At 39.2% G+C, this 21,646-nt stretch overlaps 3 protein-coding genes across 14 annotated transcripts; 1 reads left to right on the plus strand and 2 right to left on the minus strand.

The window, feature by feature from the left end:
* Window positions 1-628: 628 nt before the first annotated feature.
* LOC103440031 (uncharacterized) lies at window positions 629-3,163 on the minus strand. The gene is made up of 5 exons (XM_008378711.4): window positions 2,675-3,163; window positions 2,401-2,542; window positions 2,197-2,296; window positions 1,145-1,225; window positions 629-1,002 (listed from the first exon to the last, which is right to left on the minus strand). The coding sequence occupies exons 1-5, from the start codon at window positions 2,712-2,714 to the stop codon at window positions 865-867; spliced, it is 501 nt and encodes a 166-aa protein (XP_008376933.1). The 5' UTR covers window positions 2,715-3,163; the 3' UTR covers window positions 629-864.
* A 233-nt stretch (window positions 3,164-3,396) lies between these two features.
* Window positions 3,397-10,316, plus strand: LOC139197494 (protein ANTAGONIST OF LIKE HETEROCHROMATIN PROTEIN 1-like). Of its 2 annotated transcripts, XM_070825058.1 has the most exons (5): window positions 3,397-3,710; window positions 7,096-7,144; window positions 7,368-7,879; window positions 7,974-8,199; window positions 8,295-8,902. In XM_070825058.1, the coding sequence occupies exons 3-5, from the start codon at window positions 7,370-7,372 to the stop codon at window positions 8,750-8,752; spliced, it is 1,194 nt and encodes a 397-aa protein (XP_070681159.1). In that variant the 5' UTR covers window positions 3,397-3,710; window positions 7,096-7,144; window positions 7,368-7,369; the 3' UTR covers window positions 8,753-8,902. The 2 variants fall into 2 exon arrangements, with proteins under 2 accessions (XP_070681159.1, XP_070681160.1); XM_070825059.1 differs by lacking the exons at window positions 7,368-7,879; window positions 7,974-8,199; window positions 8,295-8,902 and adding exons at window positions 9,111-9,469; window positions 9,567-10,316.
* A 1,844-nt stretch (window positions 10,317-12,160) lies between these two features.
* LOC103440032 (ASI1-immunoprecipitated protein 2) lies at window positions 12,161-21,186 on the minus strand. Of its 11 annotated transcripts, none has more exons than XM_070825566.1 (14): window positions 20,898-21,172; window positions 20,446-20,631; window positions 19,975-20,046; window positions 18,967-19,512; window positions 18,589-18,870; window positions 17,819-17,904; window positions 17,616-17,710; window positions 17,229-17,519; window positions 16,547-17,053; window positions 15,645-16,374; window positions 15,259-15,489; window positions 15,032-15,156; window positions 14,226-14,620; window positions 12,161-13,513 (listed from the first exon to the last, which is right to left on the minus strand). In XM_070825566.1, the coding sequence occupies exons 4-14, from the start codon at window positions 19,378-19,380 to the stop codon at window positions 12,497-12,499; spliced, it is 4,173 nt and encodes a 1,390-aa protein (XP_070681667.1). In that variant the 5' UTR covers window positions 19,381-19,512; window positions 19,975-20,046; window positions 20,446-20,631; window positions 20,898-21,172; the 3' UTR covers window positions 12,161-12,496. The 11 variants fall into 11 exon arrangements, with proteins under 11 accessions (XP_070681667.1, XP_017188858.2, XP_017188855.2 ...); XM_017333369.3 differs by having other exon boundaries at window positions 18,967-19,515; window positions 20,898-21,142; XM_017333366.3 differs by having other exon boundaries at window positions 20,461-20,631; window positions 20,898-21,120.
* Window positions 21,187-21,646: the final 460 nt, after the last annotated feature.

Consider the following 21,646-nt stretch of genomic DNA (forward strand, 5'->3'; position numbering starts at 1 on the left):
TGGACACAAGGAATAAATGAACAAATGAACATTGGTTTGTTTTGGGATCTCTAGCATCTGAATAAGTAGTGAAATATGCATCATCTAATGTTCACTCGCATCACAATATCCGAATAAAGAGTGTCATACAACATAGATAAGCACAACCAGCACCAGAAACTTCGAAAAGTAAGCCCCAACTCAGCCTAGCTTAGAATCAAGTCACAGCCCTAAGGTTCCTAAAATAATGCAGCTCTCTAATCTAGCAAAAAATAACAGAGAAGGATAAATCCTAATCCTACTTTGCAAATAAAGAATACATAAAGAAGACCACACATGGCCAGCTGAAAGAAAACTAGTCAGATGTTATACTTATACGACGCTGGGGTGTACAACTCCCAACACTAATAAGGCGATCGAGCAGAGGACTATTTTCTAATCTTGACAAAAGCCTTATAGTAAAAAAATACATGCATGCACAGCACAGGACTATATTAATTGAAGCCAAATAGCCTATCAGCTACATCTTCTGCACTCCAAAAGATCAATCATGTTCATGTGAAACACAATATACTAAATTGTTACTTGGTTCAGCTGAATCAGAAGACATCTGAACCAGGACTTTATCCATTACCAACAAATCTCAAAAGGCTGAAAATCCATTTTATTCATCCTCCAAACTTGTAATCAAAATTATGATTGAAATGACAGCTTTTGCAAAGTCTGACTACTATAACCAAAGTACTGAAATAAACAACATCCACCAAAAGATTTATGGTGGCAAGACCACATAGTTACACATCCAGTTTTAAACATATATTGATCTCAAAAGATTTAAACCCCATCAATTAGCACCATTGGTAGCTCAAGAGACTGAGACGAATCTCACATGGTAGCTTCCATTTCAGGATCATTTTTTATTGGCACCGTGGGCGCATTGTTCCCACCTCTCAAACGAGAAGACACATTATCAATGGCTGAATTGAGCTGGCTTATTTTTGCATTCAAGGTCTGCCTAGTCTTCTGCTTTCCAGGAAAATGAAAAGTAACCATGAGATTTTTTTTTTTAATTTAATTTAATTTTTTTGTGAGAGAAAAAAAGAGGGAAAAAAAACAAGAATAGATTGCATATCCAACAAGTGGGAAAGGCTGGATGTCCAGTTACCTCCAAACCTTCATCGTAATATATAGGTCTTCTTGCCTTCCGGAATCCATATTCATCTTCATTAAGGAGAGATCTTCTAATCTGCATAAGATAAAAGTGAAATCCAGAATCAAAACCCAGATGAAAAAAACATATTCGGAATAGTCATCCTATAACTTTAAGGCATGGTTGGATGAGGGTTTTGTAACTATCAAGGGATTTAGTCTACAGTAGTAAGAAATGCACTACAAAACATTTGATGGATCAACTGAAAATGCAATACAGGAGAATTACAAAACCACTCAACAAATAATTTTCAAAGGACTCCTTTCTAGTAGTCATTTACAAATCCCTCTATCTAATGTTTTGCAGTGCATTTCAAACCCCTTGGTACTAAGAGATCGCTAATCTAAGCACAAGATTAAGGGTCCTTGTGAGAAGGTATGTGGTCAACAGGAATCAAGACTACATAAAGAGCACTACATGTAGACAGATAATAGTAATTTGCGGATAAGGAGCACAAGTTGCCAATCTTTTCATTCATATAGAGCAGTTTGCATCCGGAAATCAATGGAAGCATGGGAATCTAAAATCTAAACTTAAATTACCAATAATAATAATAATAGTAAGACTGGGCATGTCATCAGACAAAGTTGAACCAACAAATTTCTGCACTAGAGCATCATTACAGTGATCTCTTTGCTTGCATCAGCAGTATAGTAAATCACATAAAACTACACGGCAAGGATATAAAAGTAACATCCTAAAACAGTCAAATAATGGATTTACTCTACGAAACAGTATTTCTTTCTTCTTTGTTTAGAGTACTACAAAATTAATATTACCAAAAAAAAAAAAAAGGTGTAATCTTAGCAATGATTTATTCTAAGGAAGCATGGTAATTAGGAGAATATTAGTCAGTTTTCTTTTGGTAAGCATACAGATTGGACTTCATTAAAATAGATAGACTGACATCCATGGGTGAGAAAGCGTATATTTAGGTAAATAAATATGATGAACACAAGTAGAACATGATGAATGCTGAAGCTCAGAAGAGTTAGATATGGAAGCACCTGTGGAGCAAAAACGTAAGCCAAAGTCCCAAAGACAGCACCTCCTAACACAAAACCAGCGACGAAATCAGCACCGCCGCCGCCACCTCTACTATCGTCACTGCAGTGCATGTACAATGGAATCGAATAAAACAGAGAGCGATTGAGAAGTTGGAAAGTGGTTATGATGAATTGGATGAATTTGGTATGGAAATGGAATTTTACCTGTACTCCGCACGAACAGTGAAATTGCGACCGGTTCGCAGGTGAATATGTTTCCTTTGGGTTTGGACCTTGGCCTTGACGCTGCCGTTGCCGTTGGCGGAGGACCACAAAACCTCACGCGCCTTCAGCTGGCATCCGCTGCCTGCACCCATTAAAATAAACATCACTACACCATCAGACTAAACAATACACACACGATATTGTTGTTTGTTTGTTGTATAAATTAATTAAGATTAAGAATCTGCTATTCGAGATTTCCGATTCAGTCACATACCTGAGAATGAGGTGGATAGAGGAGCAATGCAGATCGCCATTAGAATATAGAGACACACTCAGAAATTACAGAGAGAGAAGCTGAGGAGGAGGAGGAGGAGAAGGAAAAGGCGATCTAAACCATTTCACTAACCCTGGAAGAAATGGTTGTTATATATTGTAGACTGCCTTTTAATTTGGATAATACACACTCGAATCACTTAATTTCCCTAATTGCCCCCGGTGCTTCGACACAGAATTCAACAAGGAGGGCAATACCGGAAGTAAGTTTAAAGTTACACGGCAAAGCTAATCCCTAAACTTTGTTGCTTTGGTTCTTCCGCCCCCTTTCGGTCTACCGTCCACGACCTTGGACTATCTCCTCCAACCCCGATTCGGCTTAACTGGATTTTCATTTTCTTTCTTGTAATTGAAATGATAGAAGTGTGTCCAACTTGAGTCTTTCACTTACAAAACTTATAAATTAAAAAGAATATTAATAGATTGTAATATTAGTTAGCTACTAATGCAATGTTTATTGCTCGCTTTTTTATAATGCCCTTGTCGTATGTATAGTACTAGACGTTGGGAACGAATTTTAATTTTTTTTTCTGGAAGGAAATACTAGAAAATAGTAACAAGACAATAACTTTTCATTTTTTTTATTAAATAAAGAATATATTAACAAAGGCAAACTCCAAAGAGAACAACAAAATAAAACAACGGACTAAGAGAAAACTTAGGGCACGTTTGTTTGACAGGATTCGCTGGGACTGGACTGGACTAGACTATAGTCCAGTGTTTGGTGGGTACCGGGATTAGCTTTAATGAGCTTAGGTGGGATTCGCTAGGACTAAGGGGGGGCTTAGCCGTTCTTCACGAGGGATCCCAAATTCGGGCGGACTCGTAAGCCAGAGAAACCGCGTCTTCCCACATCTCACATCCCACATCGTCCTCATCTCTGCGTCTGCCCTCGTCGTCGTCCTTGCCGTGCTCCCACATCGTCCTCACGCTCATCGTCGTCCTTGCATCTGGTCGCTGTCATCTGCCTCTAGTCGGTAAGCTTCGAATCTTGGATTTTTTTTCGTCGATTTGTGTGGATTTGTTTGTGATATTAACTGAGGTTTATTTGATTTTGTTGTTTTGGGTTTGAGAAATTCATAATATACAAGTGGATTTGCAATTGAACAAATTAGGGTTTTGTTATTTAGGTGAAATTGAGATTAGAATTTGGGGTTTTCATAAGATGAAATTGAGATTAGTCTCAGGTGTGTGCTCTCTGTGTGTGTGTTTGTGTGTACCGAAAAAAATTTGTCTGTGTGTTTGTGTGTGTGTGAGTGTGTTTGTGTGTGTGTGTGTGTATGTAATCTGTGTAACCTGTGTAATATCTGTGTGTGTGTGAGTTGTGTGTGTAAAATGTGTGTGTAATCTATCCGTGTGTGTGTGTGTGTAACCTGTGTTATTTGCAGTGTGTGTGTGTGAGTTGTGTGTGTAAAATGTGTGTGTAATATGTCCGTGTGTGTGTGTAATCTGTTTTTGTGTGTATGTGTGTGAGTTGTGTGTGTAAAATGTGTGTGTGAGTGTGAGTGTGAGTGTAAGTGTTTGTGTGTGTGTGTGTGTTTGTGTGTGAGTGTGAGTGTAAGTGTGAGTGTGAGTGTAAGTGTGAGTGTGAGTGTGTGTGAGTGTGAGTGTGTGTGCAGTGTGTGTGTGTATGCAGTGTGTGTGTGTGTGTGCAGTGTGTGTGTGTGTGTGCAGTGTGTGTGTGAGTGTGTATGCAGTGTGTGTGTGTCTATGCAGTGTGTGCAGTGTGTGTGTGTCTATGCAATGTGTGCAGTGTGTGTGTGTGGGCGCAGTGTGTGTGTGTGTGTGTATGTATGCAGTATGTATGCAGTGTGTGTGTGTGTGCAGTGTGTGTGTGTGTGTGCAGTGTGTGTGTATGCAAGTATGTATGCAGTGTGTGTGTGTGAGTATAAAAACAGAGTGTGTGTGTGAGGGTAAGAGTGTGTTGCACTCTGTCCCCGTGTGTGTGTGTGTCACTGTGTTCAGTGTGTGAGTGTGAGTGTGTGTGAGTGTGAGTGTGTGTGCAGTGTGTGTGTGTATGTAGTGTGTGTGTGTGTGCAGTTTGTGTGTGTGTGCAGTTTGTGTGTGTATGCAGTGTGTGTGTGTGCAGTTTGTGTGTGTGTGCAATTTGTGTGTGTATGCAGTGTGTGTGTGCAGTTTGTGTGTGTGTGTATGTGTGTGTCCAGTGTGTGTGTGTGTGTGACTGTGTTCAGTGTGTGAGTGTGAGTGTGTGTGCAGTGTGTGTGTGTGTATGCAGTGTGTGTGTGTGCAGTTTGTGTGTGTGTGTGTATGTATGTAGTATGTATGCAGTGTGTGTGTGTATGTATGCAGTATGTATGCAGTGTGTGTGTAAGTGTGAGTGTGAGTGTGAGTGTGAGTGTGAGTGTAAGTGTAAGTGTGCAGTGTGTGTGTGTGTGTTTGTGTGTGAGTGTGAGTGTGTGTGTGTTTGTGTGTGAGTGTGAGTGTGAGTGTGAGTGTGTGTGAGTGTGTGTGCAGTGTGTGTGTGTATGCAGTGTGTGTGTGTGTGTGTGTGCAGTGTGTGTGTGAGTGTGTATGCAGTTTGTGTGTGTGTGTGCAGTGTGTGTGTGAGTGTGTATGCAGTGTGTGTGTGTCTATGCAGTGTGTGCAATGTGTGTGTGTCTATGCAGTGTGTGCAGTGTGTGTGTGTGTGCGCAGTGTGTGTGTGTGTGTGTATGTATGCAGTATGTATGCAGTGTGTGTGTGTGTGCAGTGTGTGTGTGTGTGCAGTGTGTGTGTGAGTGTGTATGCAGTTTGTGTGTGTGTGTGCAGTGTGTGTGTGAGTGTGTATGCAGTGTGTGTGTGTCTATGCAGTGTGTGCAGTGTGTGTGTGTCTATGCAGTGTGTGCAGTGTGTGTGTGTGCGCAGTGTGTGTGTGTGTATGTATGCAGTATGTATGCAGTGTGTGTGTGTTTGTGTGTGAGTGTGAGTGTGAGTGTGAGTGTGTGTGAGTGTGTGTGCAGTGTGTGTGTGTATGCAGTGTGTGTGTGTGTGTGTGTGCAGTGTGTGTGTGAGTGTGTATGCAGTTTGTGTGTGTGTGTGCAGTGTGTGTGTGAGTGTGTATGCAGTGTGTGTGTGTCTATGCAGTGTGTGCAATGTGTGTGTGTCTATGCAGTGTGTGCAGTGTGTGTGTGTGTGCGCAGTGTGTGTGTGTGTGTGTATGTATGCAGTATGTATGCAGTGTGTGTGTGTGTGCAGTGTGTGTGTGTGCAGTGTGTGTGTGTGTGTGCAGTGTGTGTGTATGCAAGTATGTATGCAGTGTGTGTGTGTGAGTATAAAAACAGAGTGTGTGTGTGAGGGTAAGAGTGTGTTGCACTCTGTCCCCGTGTGTGTGTGTGTGTCACTGTGTTCAGTGTGTGAGTGTGAGTGTGTGTGAGTGTGAGTGTGTGTGAGTGTGAGTGTGTGTGCAGTGTGTGTGTGTATGTAGTGTGTGTGTGTGCAGTTTGTGTGTGTGTGCAGTTTGTGTGTGTATGCAGTGTGTGTGTGTGCAGTTTGTGTGTGTGTGCAATTTGTGTGTGTATGCAGTGTGTGTGTGCAGTTTGTGTGTGTGTGTATATATGCAGTGTGTGTATGTGTGTGTCCAGTGTGTGTGTGTGTGTGACTGTGTTCAGTGTGTGAGTGTGTGTGCAGTGTGTGTGTGTGTATGCAGTGTGTGCGTGTGTGTGTGCAGTGTGTGTGTGAGTGTGTATGCAGTTTGTGTGTGTGTGTGCAGTGTGTATGCAGGGTGTGTGTGTAGTGTATGCAGTGTGTGTGTAAGTGTAGTGTATGTAGTGTGTGTGTGTGTGTGCAGTGTGTGAGTGTGAGTGTGTGTGTGTGCAGTGTGTATGCAGGGTGTGTGTGTAGTGTATGCAGTGTGTGTGTAAGTGTAGTGTATGTAGTGTGTGTGTGTGTGCAGTGTGTGAGTGTGAGTGTGTGTGTGTGCAGTGTGTATGCAGGGTGTGTGTGTAGTGTATGCAGTGTGTGTGTAAGTGTAGTGTATGTAGTGTGTGTGTGTTTGTGTACTGTGTGTGCAATGTGTATACAGTGTGTGTGTTTGTGTACTGTGTATGCAGTGTGTGTGTATGCAGGGTGTATGCAGTGTGTGTATGTATGTATGCACTGTGTGTGTACTTGCAGGGTGTGTGTGTAGTGTATGCAGTGTGTGTGTGTAGTGTATGTAGTGTGTGTAGTGTATGCAGTGTATGTAGTGTGTGTATGTATGTACTGTGTTTGCAGTGTGTATGTATGCAGTGTGTGTGTAGTGTATGCAGTGTATGTATGTACTGTGTTTGCAGTGTGTATGTATGTACTGTGTATACAATGTGAATGTTTTGTATTGTGTGGGGTTGATGCTGAATTGCAATTTGTTGTGGTTGTTGGTTGCAGAGAAGAGGAGCATAAACGGAAGGCTAAGGCTAAGGCTACTGCATTACAGGTGTCCTTTAATTTCCCTTTTCACATGCAATGCCTAGCAATGATAGCAATCCTCATACTAGTGTTCTTAGACACATGTTTATAGATGTATAAGAGTAGAACATTTTGAATATGATGCCTCGGGTTAATGAAAACTTTTTTTTTTCAACGCCATATGTATATTTGTTGCCTCGGGTTAATGATTTAGTTAATTTGTTTTTTGTTTTTTGTTTTTGTTTGGATAGATATGGATCGAAGGAAGCTTTTATTGATCTTATTGTTAGAGATGTCTTATTTGGAAACAATTTGTATTTGTACGATTCTTGTGGTGATGATGCTACGTGGCAAACAGAGACATGTTGAACGACCCACATTGACTAACCGTTCACTTATTAGACGAGAGATTAGTTTGTGTTATCTGAATGGTATAATAGGGAATACTGATACTGAATGTGTTAACGAATTGAGAATGGATAGAAGGACTTTTGGCATATTATGCGACTTACTTCGTCAAGATGGGAGGGTAAAAACTGATGGTTTGGTGTCTGTAGAGGAACAGGTGTGTATGACTTTACAAATATTAGCACATCATACTAAGAATCGTAGTGTTGGCGGTAGATTTTATAGGTCGGGAGAGACTATAAGTAGGTATTTCAATAGCGTATTGCAAGGAATTTTGCGATTACAAGGTTTCCTACTAAAAGTCCCACAGCCTGTGCCTATTGATTCTACAGATGCTAGGTGGCGATGTTTTAAGGTATGATGAGAAATATTTTTCATTTTCCTTAAGCTTTAACTCTTCATTCCCTTTGTATAAATTAACAAAAAGTTTTTTATTTTTTATTTTTAAGAATTGCTTGGGAGCATTGGATGGAACACACATTGATGTGCATGTACCTGAAATTGACAAACCAAGATACCGAACAAGAAAGGGTCGAGTCGCAACTAATGTGTTAGGTGTGTGTTCAGGAGATATGCAGTTCATATATGTGTTTCCGGGGTGGGAGGGTTCCGCATCAGACTCTAGAGTGCTACATGATGCAATTAGTAGGCCTAATGGTTTTAAGGTACCAGCGGGTAAGACTATTACTTAGTCTCAACTTTCTAAGTTAGGTTTAGTTCTGTTTGTCAACTACAAAACACTAATAAGGTCTGTTTTTTTTTTTCATTAGGTTGTTATTACCTTGTAGATGGTGGTTATACAAATGGTGAAGGATTCCTTGCACCCTATAGAGGAATACCTTATCATTTATCTGAATGGGAGGGACGAACACCTTCTAATAAGGAAGAATATTTTAACATGAAGCATTCTAAGGCAAGGAATGTAATTGAACGCTGTTTTGGCTTGCTAAAAGGAAGGTGGTCGATACTAAGGAGTCCATCTTTCTATCCGATAAGGACACAAGGTCGAATAATTACCGCTTGTTGCCTACTACACAATCTTATTAGGCAAGAGATGTCAGTAGATCCAATGGAGAATTTGCCAATAATAGAAGATGGACAAAATACAGAAGAAGGTGAATATGTTGGTAGTGTTCAATCATCGGACCAGTGGACTGCAATGAGGAATGATATGGCTGAGGAAATGTATAATGAGTGGAGAGCAATTAGGAACCAGCAACCGAACTAGCTATATGTTTTAATGATAACATTTTATTTTAGTATTCCTTTTTATCATGCATTTGTTAGATATTAGCACAATGATTGGATGGTATGCAAATTAATTGGATATTATGCAAGTTGATTGGATATTATGCAAGTTGATTGGATATTATGCAAATTGATTATTTGTATGGTATTTTCCTTCATTAAAATATTTTAGTATTCCTTTTTATCATGCATTTGTTAGATATTAGCACAATGATTGGATGGTATGCAAATTAATTGGATATTATGCAAGTTGATTGGATATTATGCAAGTTGATTGGATATTATGCAAATTGATTATTTGTATGGTATTTTCCTTCATTAAAATATTTTTTGTTTAGGTATGGATAACGAAAATATTTTGAATGCTACTCAAGAGCCAAAAGGAAGAAGGCGTAAATGGGAAGCATTTGAGGAAGAAGTATTACTAGGAGTTCTTGAGGATTTTGTTGCTCGGAAGCAACGGTGTGACACCGGTGCTTTCAAACAAGGTACTTTGGTTGAAATAGCAAAAGCTGTCAATGTTTTATGTCCTCATTCAAATATAAAGGCAAATCCACATATTGAGTCCAAGTTGAAGAAATGGAAAAAAACATATAGTATGGTCGTTGACATGATAAACACAAGTGGATTTGCATGGAATGATGTCAAAAAGTGCGTTGAAGTTGACAGTGATGACGCATGGCAAACTTATGTGCAGGTTCATATCCTATTTTATTTATGCATTAGTTATATTCTTGCTCCTATATTTGTTACGCATGCTAAATTTTAGTTTTGCTATGTTGATATAATCTTAGAGAAATAAAGAAGCCGATGGATGGAGAAGCAAACCTTTTCCACTGTTTGATAGATTTGCATATATATTTGGAAAAGATCGGGCTACGGGTAATGTAGCCGAAACCCCTGCTCAAATGGTGGAGGAACAAAGTCATGATCATGTTGGTGAAAGTGATATTGGAGGTGATAATTTTGTTTCTTCAATGAACCAACAAAGCCAACAAAGCACCCCATCTGAAAATAGCCAAAGAAAGAGGAAAAGAGCTGTGGGAAGTTCAAGTGATGGAACCGAGGCAATTATCAGTGGACTGAAAGATTTTTATGTTGAAAGTGGGAAGAGGATGCAAATGGTAACTGAAGCTTTAGTTCAAGGTACTGCAGATCATACTGACATAGCTAATGAACTTGAAGCAATGGGTCTCTCTCCTATGGATCAAATTGATGCATTGTCTCTTATTTTGGATAAACCAAAAAATGTGGGAGTGTTCAGGGCAATCAAACCGGAACTCAAGAAAGTGTTCGTCCAAAGACTTTTAAGAGACAACGCAAGCGGATGAGGATTTTGGCTAATGTTAACATGGATGTATTTTATTAACGTTAACATGGATGTATTTTATTAATCATACAGTCTTATGTTATGACTTATAACTTAGCTTTGCACTAGTATTTTGGCTTATGTTAACTAGCCATTTTGTAAATTATGGAGATCTATTTTGGCTAATGTTAACTAATGTTAACTAGGATTTTCTAAATTATGGAGATCTTATGTACTTGTATTTGTTGAAGTTGCATGTATTGGCCACTATTATTTTTCTTCTGTTGGGTGATAGAGTTTAAATCAAGCTACATTTGCAAATTAAACCCAATTCTATTAGCAGGTAATAGAAACAAAACAATTGTCAATTTTTTTTAAGATTCATAATATACATGGCAAAAATATGCTCCAATTAACCCATATCATGAGATTTGTAGCATTACTCTATTACACAATGACAAAAATTTGTAGTCCTAGTCTAAGCAAACACAAATCTGGTGAACAGTACTGTTTTTCTTATCCTGCTTCTTAGTCCGAGACTGCACCAAACGCTTCACTAAGTTAGTCCAGCTTAGTCCAGTCTAAGCCAGTCCAGCTTAGTCCCGGCAGCTAGTCCAGTCCGAGACAGTCCGGCGCAACAAACGCACCCTTAAAGCACTAGCAAACGGACTAAGAGGAAAACTCAAAGCACTAGCAAACAAAAGAGAAAACCTGAAAACCAAAGCCCAAGCCACGCACGGGAAGGTAACAAACATCTTAGAGCCTAAGGAGTAGCAACATTCCAATTATGGAAGACCCCCATGTTAAGGTGGAAGGTTTAGCTTTTAAAATACACAATCGACACCGAATCATATTGGCGATCAACTGAAGGATTGAAGTAGGAATTTTTTTGCAATTATTAAAGATGCGGTTATTCCGCTCACACCATATACATTATAGTGACTGCTATACAGAGTTTTCTAACCACCATAAGAAGAAATTTCCCCCGCCATTAGGCCACCACATACTCCACAAAAGAAGGCCAAGGATGGGTGAACCAGGGAACTCCACAGTCCACATTCCACACCTCATCAACACATGCCGTCAGAGAGCTTCACTATAACAGCGGTCGAAGAAAAGGTAAGAGTGTTTGAAATAATTTTTTTTTAAAAGAAGAAAAAAAATGTGAGAGTGTGATTCCAACGTAGAGTCATACAACACACTTAAGATTGGCAGGAGGAGCAAACTGAGCAATGCGATCATGCGTGGTGAGCTTATTCTCCATGGCTAACCACAACACAAAACTCACACGTGGAATAAACGCACTATGCCACGCCAGTATCCCAAGAAAGTTTAGGAGCACATGCCGGATGCAATTCCACATAGAAGTTGAAGAGAAAATACAATCGTTGCTAGGAGCTCAAAAGGAAGAATCCAAAATCTAAGAAGGCACAATGTCGTAATAATCTGATTGAATGAAATGGAAAGTTTGGTTGGTAGTAAACGGCCAACACCACAATGTCGTTGTAATCTGATTGAATGAAAAGGAAAATCGAGTTGGTAGTAAGTCGGGTCGGTAGTTTATACAAAGACCAGAGGCCAACACCACCTCATTGCCCTAAATGTCTAAGAGAGGGCCATAAGGGTGCCAGTTATCATACCACAGAAAGATAGACGACCCATCTCCCACTGAAACGAGGCTTAATAAGTTCCTGAAGCTTTAAAATTTTCCTCCAATTCCAAGAGCTAGTAGACGGCACTGTTAGGCTCCGAAAAAACTTGTCTTGAAGGAAATAGGCTTTGATCCATTTAGACCACACATTACCTCCCCTATCCACGACAATTTATCAAAATAATTCCCCGATACCTAACCGGACCAAAGAAAGCGGCGAAAAAACTGCTCCAGGAAATAACTTTAGTTTGTGTATTAAAAAGGAGTTTAAATTTGTTCAACGTTCCAAAATAAAATTATTAACTGCTTAAATTTGTCTTCCATTGGATTGGACTGGATCGGATCGGATCGACAAATACATCGCAGTACGCAGCGAATCAAAGGACAAAAGACGAAGAAGAAAAATGACGCATATGCAAGGGCATACAGAGCAGCAACATCTGGGATCTGGCCACTTTGTTGTCACATCAGCAACACATTGGCTTGCAAATTCCTAATGACTTCTTAAAATTATGGTGGCTTATTTCTCTTTATATACAAACAGCCGTAATAGTAATAGTAATAGTAATAGTAATAGTAATAGTAATACTAACGCACTCAAATACCAAACATCTAAAAACAGTACAGAAACACTAAGAAAAAGTATCGGTAAATCCTATATTTGAGAAAGAGCGACGACGCATCCAGGAAAGATCATCAGCCACGACTGCCACATGCATTTCAAACGCAACATAATTTACATAACGCAGCAATTCATCTTCACTTCATTTGTCTGGCAAGCGCCCAAAGAGAAGCAGTGATGTATTCACATGGTGTCTTTCAGGCAGAAGCTGCTCCGGTTTTGAAACAGGTTTCCCAGGTTGTTCCTTGTCTGGGAATGGGAATGAAAGGGAAAGGGAAAGTGACGCAGACACATCATCATCTTTCTCATCCACTACCGCTGCTTCTAAAGGCTCATCTTGGTCTTTCTTGTCTGCTAACCCAACAAAGAAGGGCAGCATTCCCTTATTTTGTGGTTTTGTTTCTCCCCCTAGAGCTAGCTCGAGACTTGGGATCCCTTCGCGAGACTTATCCTCATACCCTGAAGAGAAATCTTTCCATGGCACCGAGTGGCCAACTGGCCCAAAATGCTGAACATGCCGTGAATCCAAAGGAAAGAAGTACCTTTCAGTATTTCCCAAGTCCTCTGGAATAACTTTCTCCTCACAGGCTTCAAAGTATCTCTTCTCCTCAACCACAGTGTTTGTACCTCTAGAAGTGCTACAGCTATCAAATCCACTTGAACCAATTTTTGGCTTCTTACTACCAATCTTGCCATCCATCTGTGTAATATTCACCTCATTCCATGGCATTTCTTGACTTGCTGCAGAAGTTGTTCTCTCTGAGATAGGTATGTCTGGGTGTTTTCTGTCACTAGGCTGACAAGAGTTGACTCTGGCTGCTTCTGGTTCCTTATATCCATGATCTCTCCCCAATTCCCTCTCTTGTTTAAAATCAGCTTTATCCATGTTCACTCTGTCCAGAATCACCTCCTCAACCCCTCCGGTGATACCAACCCTTTTCTTTCTATCTGGAAATCTCTCCTGACCCACACTCCCAGCAACGGCTACCTCATGACTGGAAACAGGACGAATCTCCACAGAATCAGTGTCATCCCTTTCAACAGAAGTGACCCAATGCACTTGCCTCTTCTCACCTTTGTTATAGCTATTTGACCCAGTTGTTGGAATAAAAGATTTAATTTCTGTGCCAACTCTGCTCTCTCGAATACAGCTTTCCTGCTGCAGAATGCGAGACAATAACCCTTTAGTAAATATACGCAAATCTCAATGTCAAAACAAAACTGACCCAAAATATATCAACATCACAGTACCAACTTTTAAGAAATAAATTTTGACTAGGTAAGTAAGTTGAACCATGAGATGAGGGCCAAGCTTAAAATCCCAAACCTTCCTTACAAATTGTCCCACTATAACACGGTTAATTAGTGGTGTACAGTACATCACAGGACATATCACTCAGCGTGTCAACACATAGCACGGGCATCAACAAACATTCTTAGTCCAATGGATGATCATTGTGGAGTCATGTTCTGTGACATCAGTAATGCCATCTGTACTTCTACACCAAAGTACAGGTGCTAAGCAAATACGGATCTTTTGACTAAGAAATAATGTCATTAAGTCTTTTGACCACTGGTGAAAATATATGCATAACATCATAATCCAAAAACATCTAAAACAGTATAGCAACACTGGTCAAAATTGTTCAGCTTCACATTTTTAAGACTGAAAAGAAGGAGAACAAGGCCTGCAATGATATGATTGATAGCATCAATGACGTCTAGTTCAGATGTTAGAAAGATACAAGAAAACTGCAAAGCAAAATGCTGAAAGAAATTAATCTCTCAGCATGACACACACAGATGATATACACCATTATGCACATTATCAAGCCATATACATTCTGGAAAAGAATTAAAAAGAAAGTTACCAGGCAAGGAGTGATGCATTCAACTCCTTCAGACAAGCCAGTATTGTTTGTTGTGTTGGAATCAAGTCTACAATCCTGTAACACCAAGTTCACTTTTGAACCTGAACGCACCTCTTCAGGATAAGTATCTTTGTTCTCATGGTCCTTACTAACTGTGGGGCCCATATGCAGAGGCGCCTTGGAAGCAGAGGGAACATCACAAGATCTGTCAGAAGGAGAAGATTCATCCATATGCTTAGGTATACATATGTTCTCACTCTCAGACAAAGTCATGCCATCAGTAGGAGCTTTATTGAATGAGTTTCTCAAGCTGGGAACACATTTCTCGGTAAAATCCAAACAATGCACCCTCATTGTCCTGAACACACCCCAAAGGAAAAATAGCATATTCCAACCTGCCAATGACAGAGAACAGATTTCAGCAGACAGTATTGACTCTAGCCTCTAGGTCAGCAAGAACAATGCTATTGCCACAAACAGTTGGCAATAAAGAGCAACTACACCAATAACCAAAAACGAGGTCAAGCTGAAAGCACTCGAGGAAAGGATCAAAAAGGCAAAAACATCAGCAAGACGAGAAGCAGCCAATTATTTAAAAGAAGACACCATCATACAGATTACAGAACATGAACATTATCCCTATTTCTATATATGCTCCATAATTACAGGTTTGCAATATCAGCATCAGAACTTATTTATGCATTAAGCAGTTTAAGCCACAACTTGCACACAGCAGAACCGCATCAAACATATTGTCACTGGGTAGAACACCTAACCCAATATAATGAAACTTCAGAATTCCTTACGTTGTGATTTCTCAGGAAGCTGATTGGATGGGAATATCAGAAGTTCAACGCCATCAAAATTCCCTTTGAGGGCTAGATCATTCTTGACCATAGCATCCAACAGGCTCTTGTAGTGTCTTTCGTAACTGCATCGAAAATTGAAACAATTCATAATAGGCAAGAAAAAAATGATTTGTGGAAATAAAGAATTTGAAAATATTAAATGAAAAGAGTATATTTATCACTACCTATCAAGATCTTTGGCAAAGAAATAAAGTGCAATATTATCTTCTTTAGCACCACTTTGATGAAACTGTGATGGCCATACACTCAGGCGAGGAACTTCATTCAGAGGAATTTTGTGCGGAAATTTGTTTACCACTTCAAGGACCTTTGGCGATGCACAAGTTGACAAGTGAGCTTGAACTCCACCACATAAATCCAGAAAATTTCCACCTCTCTGCACTTCAAAACTCCCCCTGCATGAAAATAAGATAAACCTATCTTATAAGACATTTTCAACAAACATACGAAAAGGAAAAAAGAAAAAATAACACCAGAAAGAAAAGGAAAGAAAATGCAGAGTATGAAGCAGACAACATTTGACAACTAATAGAAACCAAGAGAACCATACTGCCAGACGTATTCATATTCTGGAATGGCTGTTGTCTTCACAAGAACAGACATTGCCCCTGAAGCATGATTATGCAAATCTTTCACTGTAGGCTTGCCCGGAGAATGAACAACAGAAAAAGAGTCTGCCACTTTGGAAGGGAACCCAGAATCAATGGGCTGTCCTGCAAGCTGCTTTAAATTATTGACAGTTGTATTCTTGTAAGAGTCAGAAGGAGAAGTCCCAAGGATTGCATGTCCATCAGGTGACTGCTCTTGAGTAGCTACTTCATAACTTAAGTCCATGTTCGACATGGACAACTCGTCAGATTGATCAAGCACTCTTTTCTTTCTGTATATTTCAGGCTTTCGAAGCAAAGCTGCATGAATAGCATTTTTCAACCTATTACCTCTCTGCATCTCCTCCCTAGAACTTCTAGGAGCACAAGCATCAGTACCAGAAGCCTGTGAAATCCCAGCTCTGCCAAATTCCGCGTTATTACCTCTCTCTTTAAATTTTGGACTAGCCACAACAGCAGGCCTACAGCGAACAGAGCTCTCCCTGGCCTTATCATCCTGATCTGCCATTTCCCCTGATTGTGGTAACACATCTTCTAATGTTCCATCTACATTACAGTGTGATGTCTCAACGGTCCCAGAATAGCTGGATAAGGATTCATCCTTAGAGCAAACCTGGTTTGACCTTTGTTCAGAAGCAGAACTAGACATTCCATTCATAGATGAACCTCCACCTGCAATGGAAAACACATGGTGATACCTTAGATTATTAACACCACCTTGTCCAAGATACATAAACATCAAACAAACCATACAAAGAAACATAAAAGTAAGACACAACCATGAGCTTGAAGAACACAAGTACAGAACTAGCCCAATTTCACCATCAAGAAGGAATAGATTTACCTGAAGCAACTCGAGTGTCAACACCTTTACGAGTAAGACTAGATTTTGATGAAGTACTTAACTTTCCATCAGGCAGTGCAACCTTTGGCTCTCGATTGCTCACAGATGAAAGCAAACTAGTCTCACCACGAGATGCAAGGTCACTCTTAGGAGTTGAGAAAATAGGACTAGCTGTTATCAAATTAGCCTTGGGGCGGTCTAGTTTGGACAAATTTTTTCTTTCAACTGTGCTCCACTCTTTTGCTTGTTTCAATCCTTTAAGATCTGGAACATGGCTAAATTTTGACGAGAGCATTTTAACTTTTGATTCAGACACATTTGAACGCCCTGAGCTAGCAGATTTGAAAGACACAGATCTGCCCATCATTCTGGACACCACCCTCTCCTTCATATCAAGGGAAGCATGTTCTTTAGACCCCTTTTGCTTTTGAGGAACAACTTCATCTACAAGTTTGACTTTTGGTTTAGAAATTAAGGTGTTGAACGAATTTGACTTTGAAAATGTACCTGCAGACAGAAATACGATGAACTGTTGTTCTTTCTTAATATAGAACTCTAAAAAATGTTAAAAATGAGAAACAAGAACCCCACGAGACATCAGAAAGCAAAAGAGTTGCTATACAATAAAAAGAGGGGTAGAGATGGAGCGTGAAACATGTGACCTGCATCAACAACTACTCACCCTTGGCCCGTAAACCATTTGAAGGAGAACGTGCAGTTTCTGATAGATCATTAGTAGACTGAGAAATCGGATAAGCTGACCTCAACCTATCCTTATCTAAGCTTTTGAATGAAGATTCGCGTGATAAAGCACCCATTCTCTTAGGGCTAGATGCTTTTGGTGATCCCACACGCATTTCAAGAGCCTGCCTTTTCGCAGAAGGAGCGACTTCTACGTTTTCTGCCAGTCTCTTGTTAGAGATTTGTGTACTCGTAATCGCTTTATCCATTCTTTTCACCTCCATATCTGAACCTTCAGAATTCAAATACAGAAACAAAATTAGTGCATTTCACAACTAAATAACAGCACATTAGCATGTGTTAATTAATATAATTCAATCTGCTTTACCTTGCTTCTGGTTATCAGTTTCCTCGGCAAACTTGCATTCCTCACACAGCCATGGACCTTTAGGAACTCTCCGAAGCATCTTTCGCATACAATAGCTGTTTTCAGCAATAATAATGTTAAGAAATTTTTTATCAAAAGCATGAGACAACATAAAATATCACAAGAAAAATCCTGACAGCAAAAATAAGATGAAAGACTATTACATGTGTTCTGCACCATCGCTGCACCTACTACACATGGCAAGCATATCTTCGCGGCCTGCATCCCCACAAATATCACATACTTTAACCTGTTTATGACCCCAAAAGAAAAGGCAACAGTTTTTAGTTTTTCAGCTCATAAATGAAGAAGCCAATACAGGAAAGGAGAAGCTATAAAGCATGTCACTTACAAATAAAAATAACAAAAGATAAAACAAAAACGTTCATAAAGCCTCCACAAGGAGCCAATAACAAAAAATGGATAGACAACCCTTCCTTACCTTTAACATGATGCAACCATCCAAAGTCTACTATCTCTAACATAAAGCATAAGATAATTAGGCCACAATATAGTAGAATACATCACGCATACCCCTCCTAACAAGCACTGATCCACTGGGGTAACATCCTTCAAATTAAAATGTGAAGTACTATCGCAAAAATAGAAAACATTTAACAATCTCTTAACGAATATCAGGGGAAGTTTTCTTAATGACACTGAAAAAAGCTGCAAATACTTGTTATCTCTATATTATCTCTGAAATCTGCTAATCAACATTAGGCTTAATCATAAAATTAAGTGACAATGACAACATAAATCAAGAAGCTTATATTTACAGACCTTCAGAGCTAACTACTAGCAAGAAAATATCATTTTATATGAAACCATATAGGGAGACACATGAAGCCAGAAAAAAATTGAGGGGGGAAAAACACAAAGAACAAAGAGCAAACAAATCATACATTCAAATTTTATGGGGGATGGAACTCACATCATGCTCTACAATGTCCGATTCATCACTGTCATCCCCAGATGCAGATTGCGAGGGCTGCATGTCATCTACTTCAACCAACTCACTAGACTTAACATCTTTCTCACCATGATCCAAACTCTTTGAAGCTTCATCTTTTGGGTCTTGTCCATTACTCTCTACTTCTGTCTTTGGACTAAATTTTGTAGGGACCCCTAAACTAACAAATTTCTGGCCAACAATAATATCCGACTCATTCTTAAATGATGAATCCACATGTCCAAAAAATTCTGGCAGTTTTCCCTGCATATGAGAAGATGTATCCTTTCCTAAATCAGTTAAAAATTGCATTAAAGGAAAGAGATGTACCAATTCGTGAGTAAAAGCAAGAGGTTGCACCTTTTCTGTGCTATCACCAGAATCTCCAGCTTTTACCGTGTCCGACATGAAAGACTTATGTGCCTTTCCAGAAGCTAAACTACAAGACAAATTCTTCCGTTCTACATTCCTGTTATGGTTATTGACTGCTTGATTTGCATCATTGGCTCTACTTATACATGAAATGTTATCATCATGGACTTCAACAGATGTATCAGAAGACCTCATGGTTGCTTTGCTTTCAGCATTTTCAGACAAAGAATCATGACTTGAATTAACACTAAGCAGGTTACTAGTCTCACTGGTGGTATGTTGTAGACTGTCACATGCTTTTCTCTTAAAAGAAGATGAAGCATCTCCCACATTTATAGAATATTGACTAGCAGCATTAACACGATAGGTTTCATCAGAAAATTCATCAGCCTTTGACCCCATAAATGATCTATTAAGATGCAGACAAGATGAACAGGGAGCAGAGCACACGTTACAAGCACCACACTCGCCACTAATATGAACTTTCCCACCTATGGAATGCTTACCAAACGCTTTTACAGATTGAGATGACACCTACTAAATACAAAGAACCAAGTTAGTAGTGGCAGCAATACATAAATTAACAATGGAGGATTAAAAAGATAAAAGGAAAATCCTGACTTCGCAGCATTGAACGTATGAGAGCATGGGAAACATAAACATCAATTAAAATCCCACACCCAATGTCACTCTCAGCTTAAGGGAGTAAGGGAAAAAAAAAACATATGCAGGAAGCTGCACGTGAGAATCTCTTCAACTGGCCTGTTATATTCCCATGAATGAAAATTACTAAACTTGGAATTTGGAACAAGGAGAGAACTTTCAAATTGACATACAACAATTCCCTTGTTTGAATTTATAATAAACAAAGACATATACAATTTGAAGTTCATAATTTCCACCCAAATAGCTGTAATTTCTGAAATTCCAAAAGAGTGAGTATTTTAAGAAAAAAAAAACCAACTATGTACGCCACCACAACACCACCTCCACTACCTGGTCATCACCACCATCAGTGCCACACTGAACACATCTACCAAACACCACCCCACATTTACAGATTGGTGCCTATAAAAGAACAAACATAAAATTCCGTCTTTAAATCCCATTACACTTTAGGTTAGCTAAACAAGACTTGACAAATTCTAGAACGGTCAATTCCATCATTTTAAGTTGTATCATTTTGGAATTCCTCGGTCTCTTCAATTTCCTCATTTAAACGTATGGTTAGATTAATGTATAAGGGAAATTCCTCCAATGTTCCTAAAATCTGAATTTAATCATCCATTACAACGCACTACAAATCAGCGAGAAATGGCTAGAGTGAAATTATTATGACCTGAATGATCGCCAGATGGTCAACAAAAAACCCGAAGTTTAATAGCCTATTTTCTTTGAAATAAGGGCTACTGCATGATATAGGAAAAGAAAACTGAAAATAAACAAAGAAGAAAGAAGGCAGATTACCGAGAGTCATCTCACCATAGTCCTCTGAATATCATGATCAACACTTCAACAGGCCGGCCCTTGCATGCGATCACTACCACTCCAGATTCCAGACTCCAAATTTCAGATTCCAGACTGGTGCGATATAACCAGAATTACATTAAGCCCAATCTCCGGTACCCAATAATACAGTACGGACTCCAATTACTGCATGAAAAGTAAATCAATTTAGAGAGAGAGGCTAATGCAGCAGTGAAGATGCAAACCAAACGCAAATTAAATAATTAAAGAGGAGTTTTTATCAGGACCCATAAACCCAAACAATGAAATCCTAAATTCCCAATACAAAGCCATCGCCCATTGCCGATCAATCCAATTATCAATTCGGCGAATAATTCGATCGTACAAAACAAAATCAAGTAATCAAATCAAAAGACAAGAGAAGAGAAGCAAGTCGGTTAGCAATTACGCGCCTCTGATTTCATAACTCCCCCTTCCTCCCTTTCTTCCTTCCTTCCTTCGCCGAGGCAATCGTCCGTCCAAGTCCCAACCCCTAGTGTAATCTAATCGAAACCCCAAACAAACACTCGGTATTGCAATGTCCTTTGCGATGCTGCCGCACGATTCAATTAAAGCCCTAACTGTCCCAGCAAATGACATTCAAATCAACTCTCAGACAAGAATCACATAACCATCTACTCTAACCACACACAATCTCATTTATACATATAAAAATGTTTTTGTAAATACAATAATACATGCATATATATATATATATATATATATATATATATATATATATATATATATATATATATGATCTAGCAGAGAGGGGAGGGATCCCCATTTTTTGAAAAAAATGGGGATTAGGTGTGGGCCCACTTCACATCTAATTTCAACGATCCGAACCGTCTATTTTGTTAGTCTCAATTCATAGATCATCCTTGCAAAAATTCAATTCAATCCGAAACCATTTGCCTATTTAATTATCAATATCAAATTTCATATTTTCTTATACAACAAACTATTCGTTCATTTCCTTGAACCCAATTAGATGTCTTAAACATTTCCAATTTAGCTAATATTTTGCAAGGATGATCTATGAATCAAGACTAACAAAATAAACAGTTCGGATTGTTGAAATTAGATGTGAAGTGGGCCCCACACCTAATCCCCATTTTTTCAAAAAATGGGGATCCCTCCCCTTAAGCTCTCTGTATGA

This window comes from Malus domestica, chromosome 07 (assembly GCF_042453785.1).
Source record: "Malus domestica chromosome 07, GDT2T_hap1".
Taxonomy (NCBI): domain Eukaryota; kingdom Viridiplantae; phylum Streptophyta; class Magnoliopsida; order Rosales; family Rosaceae; genus Malus; species Malus domestica.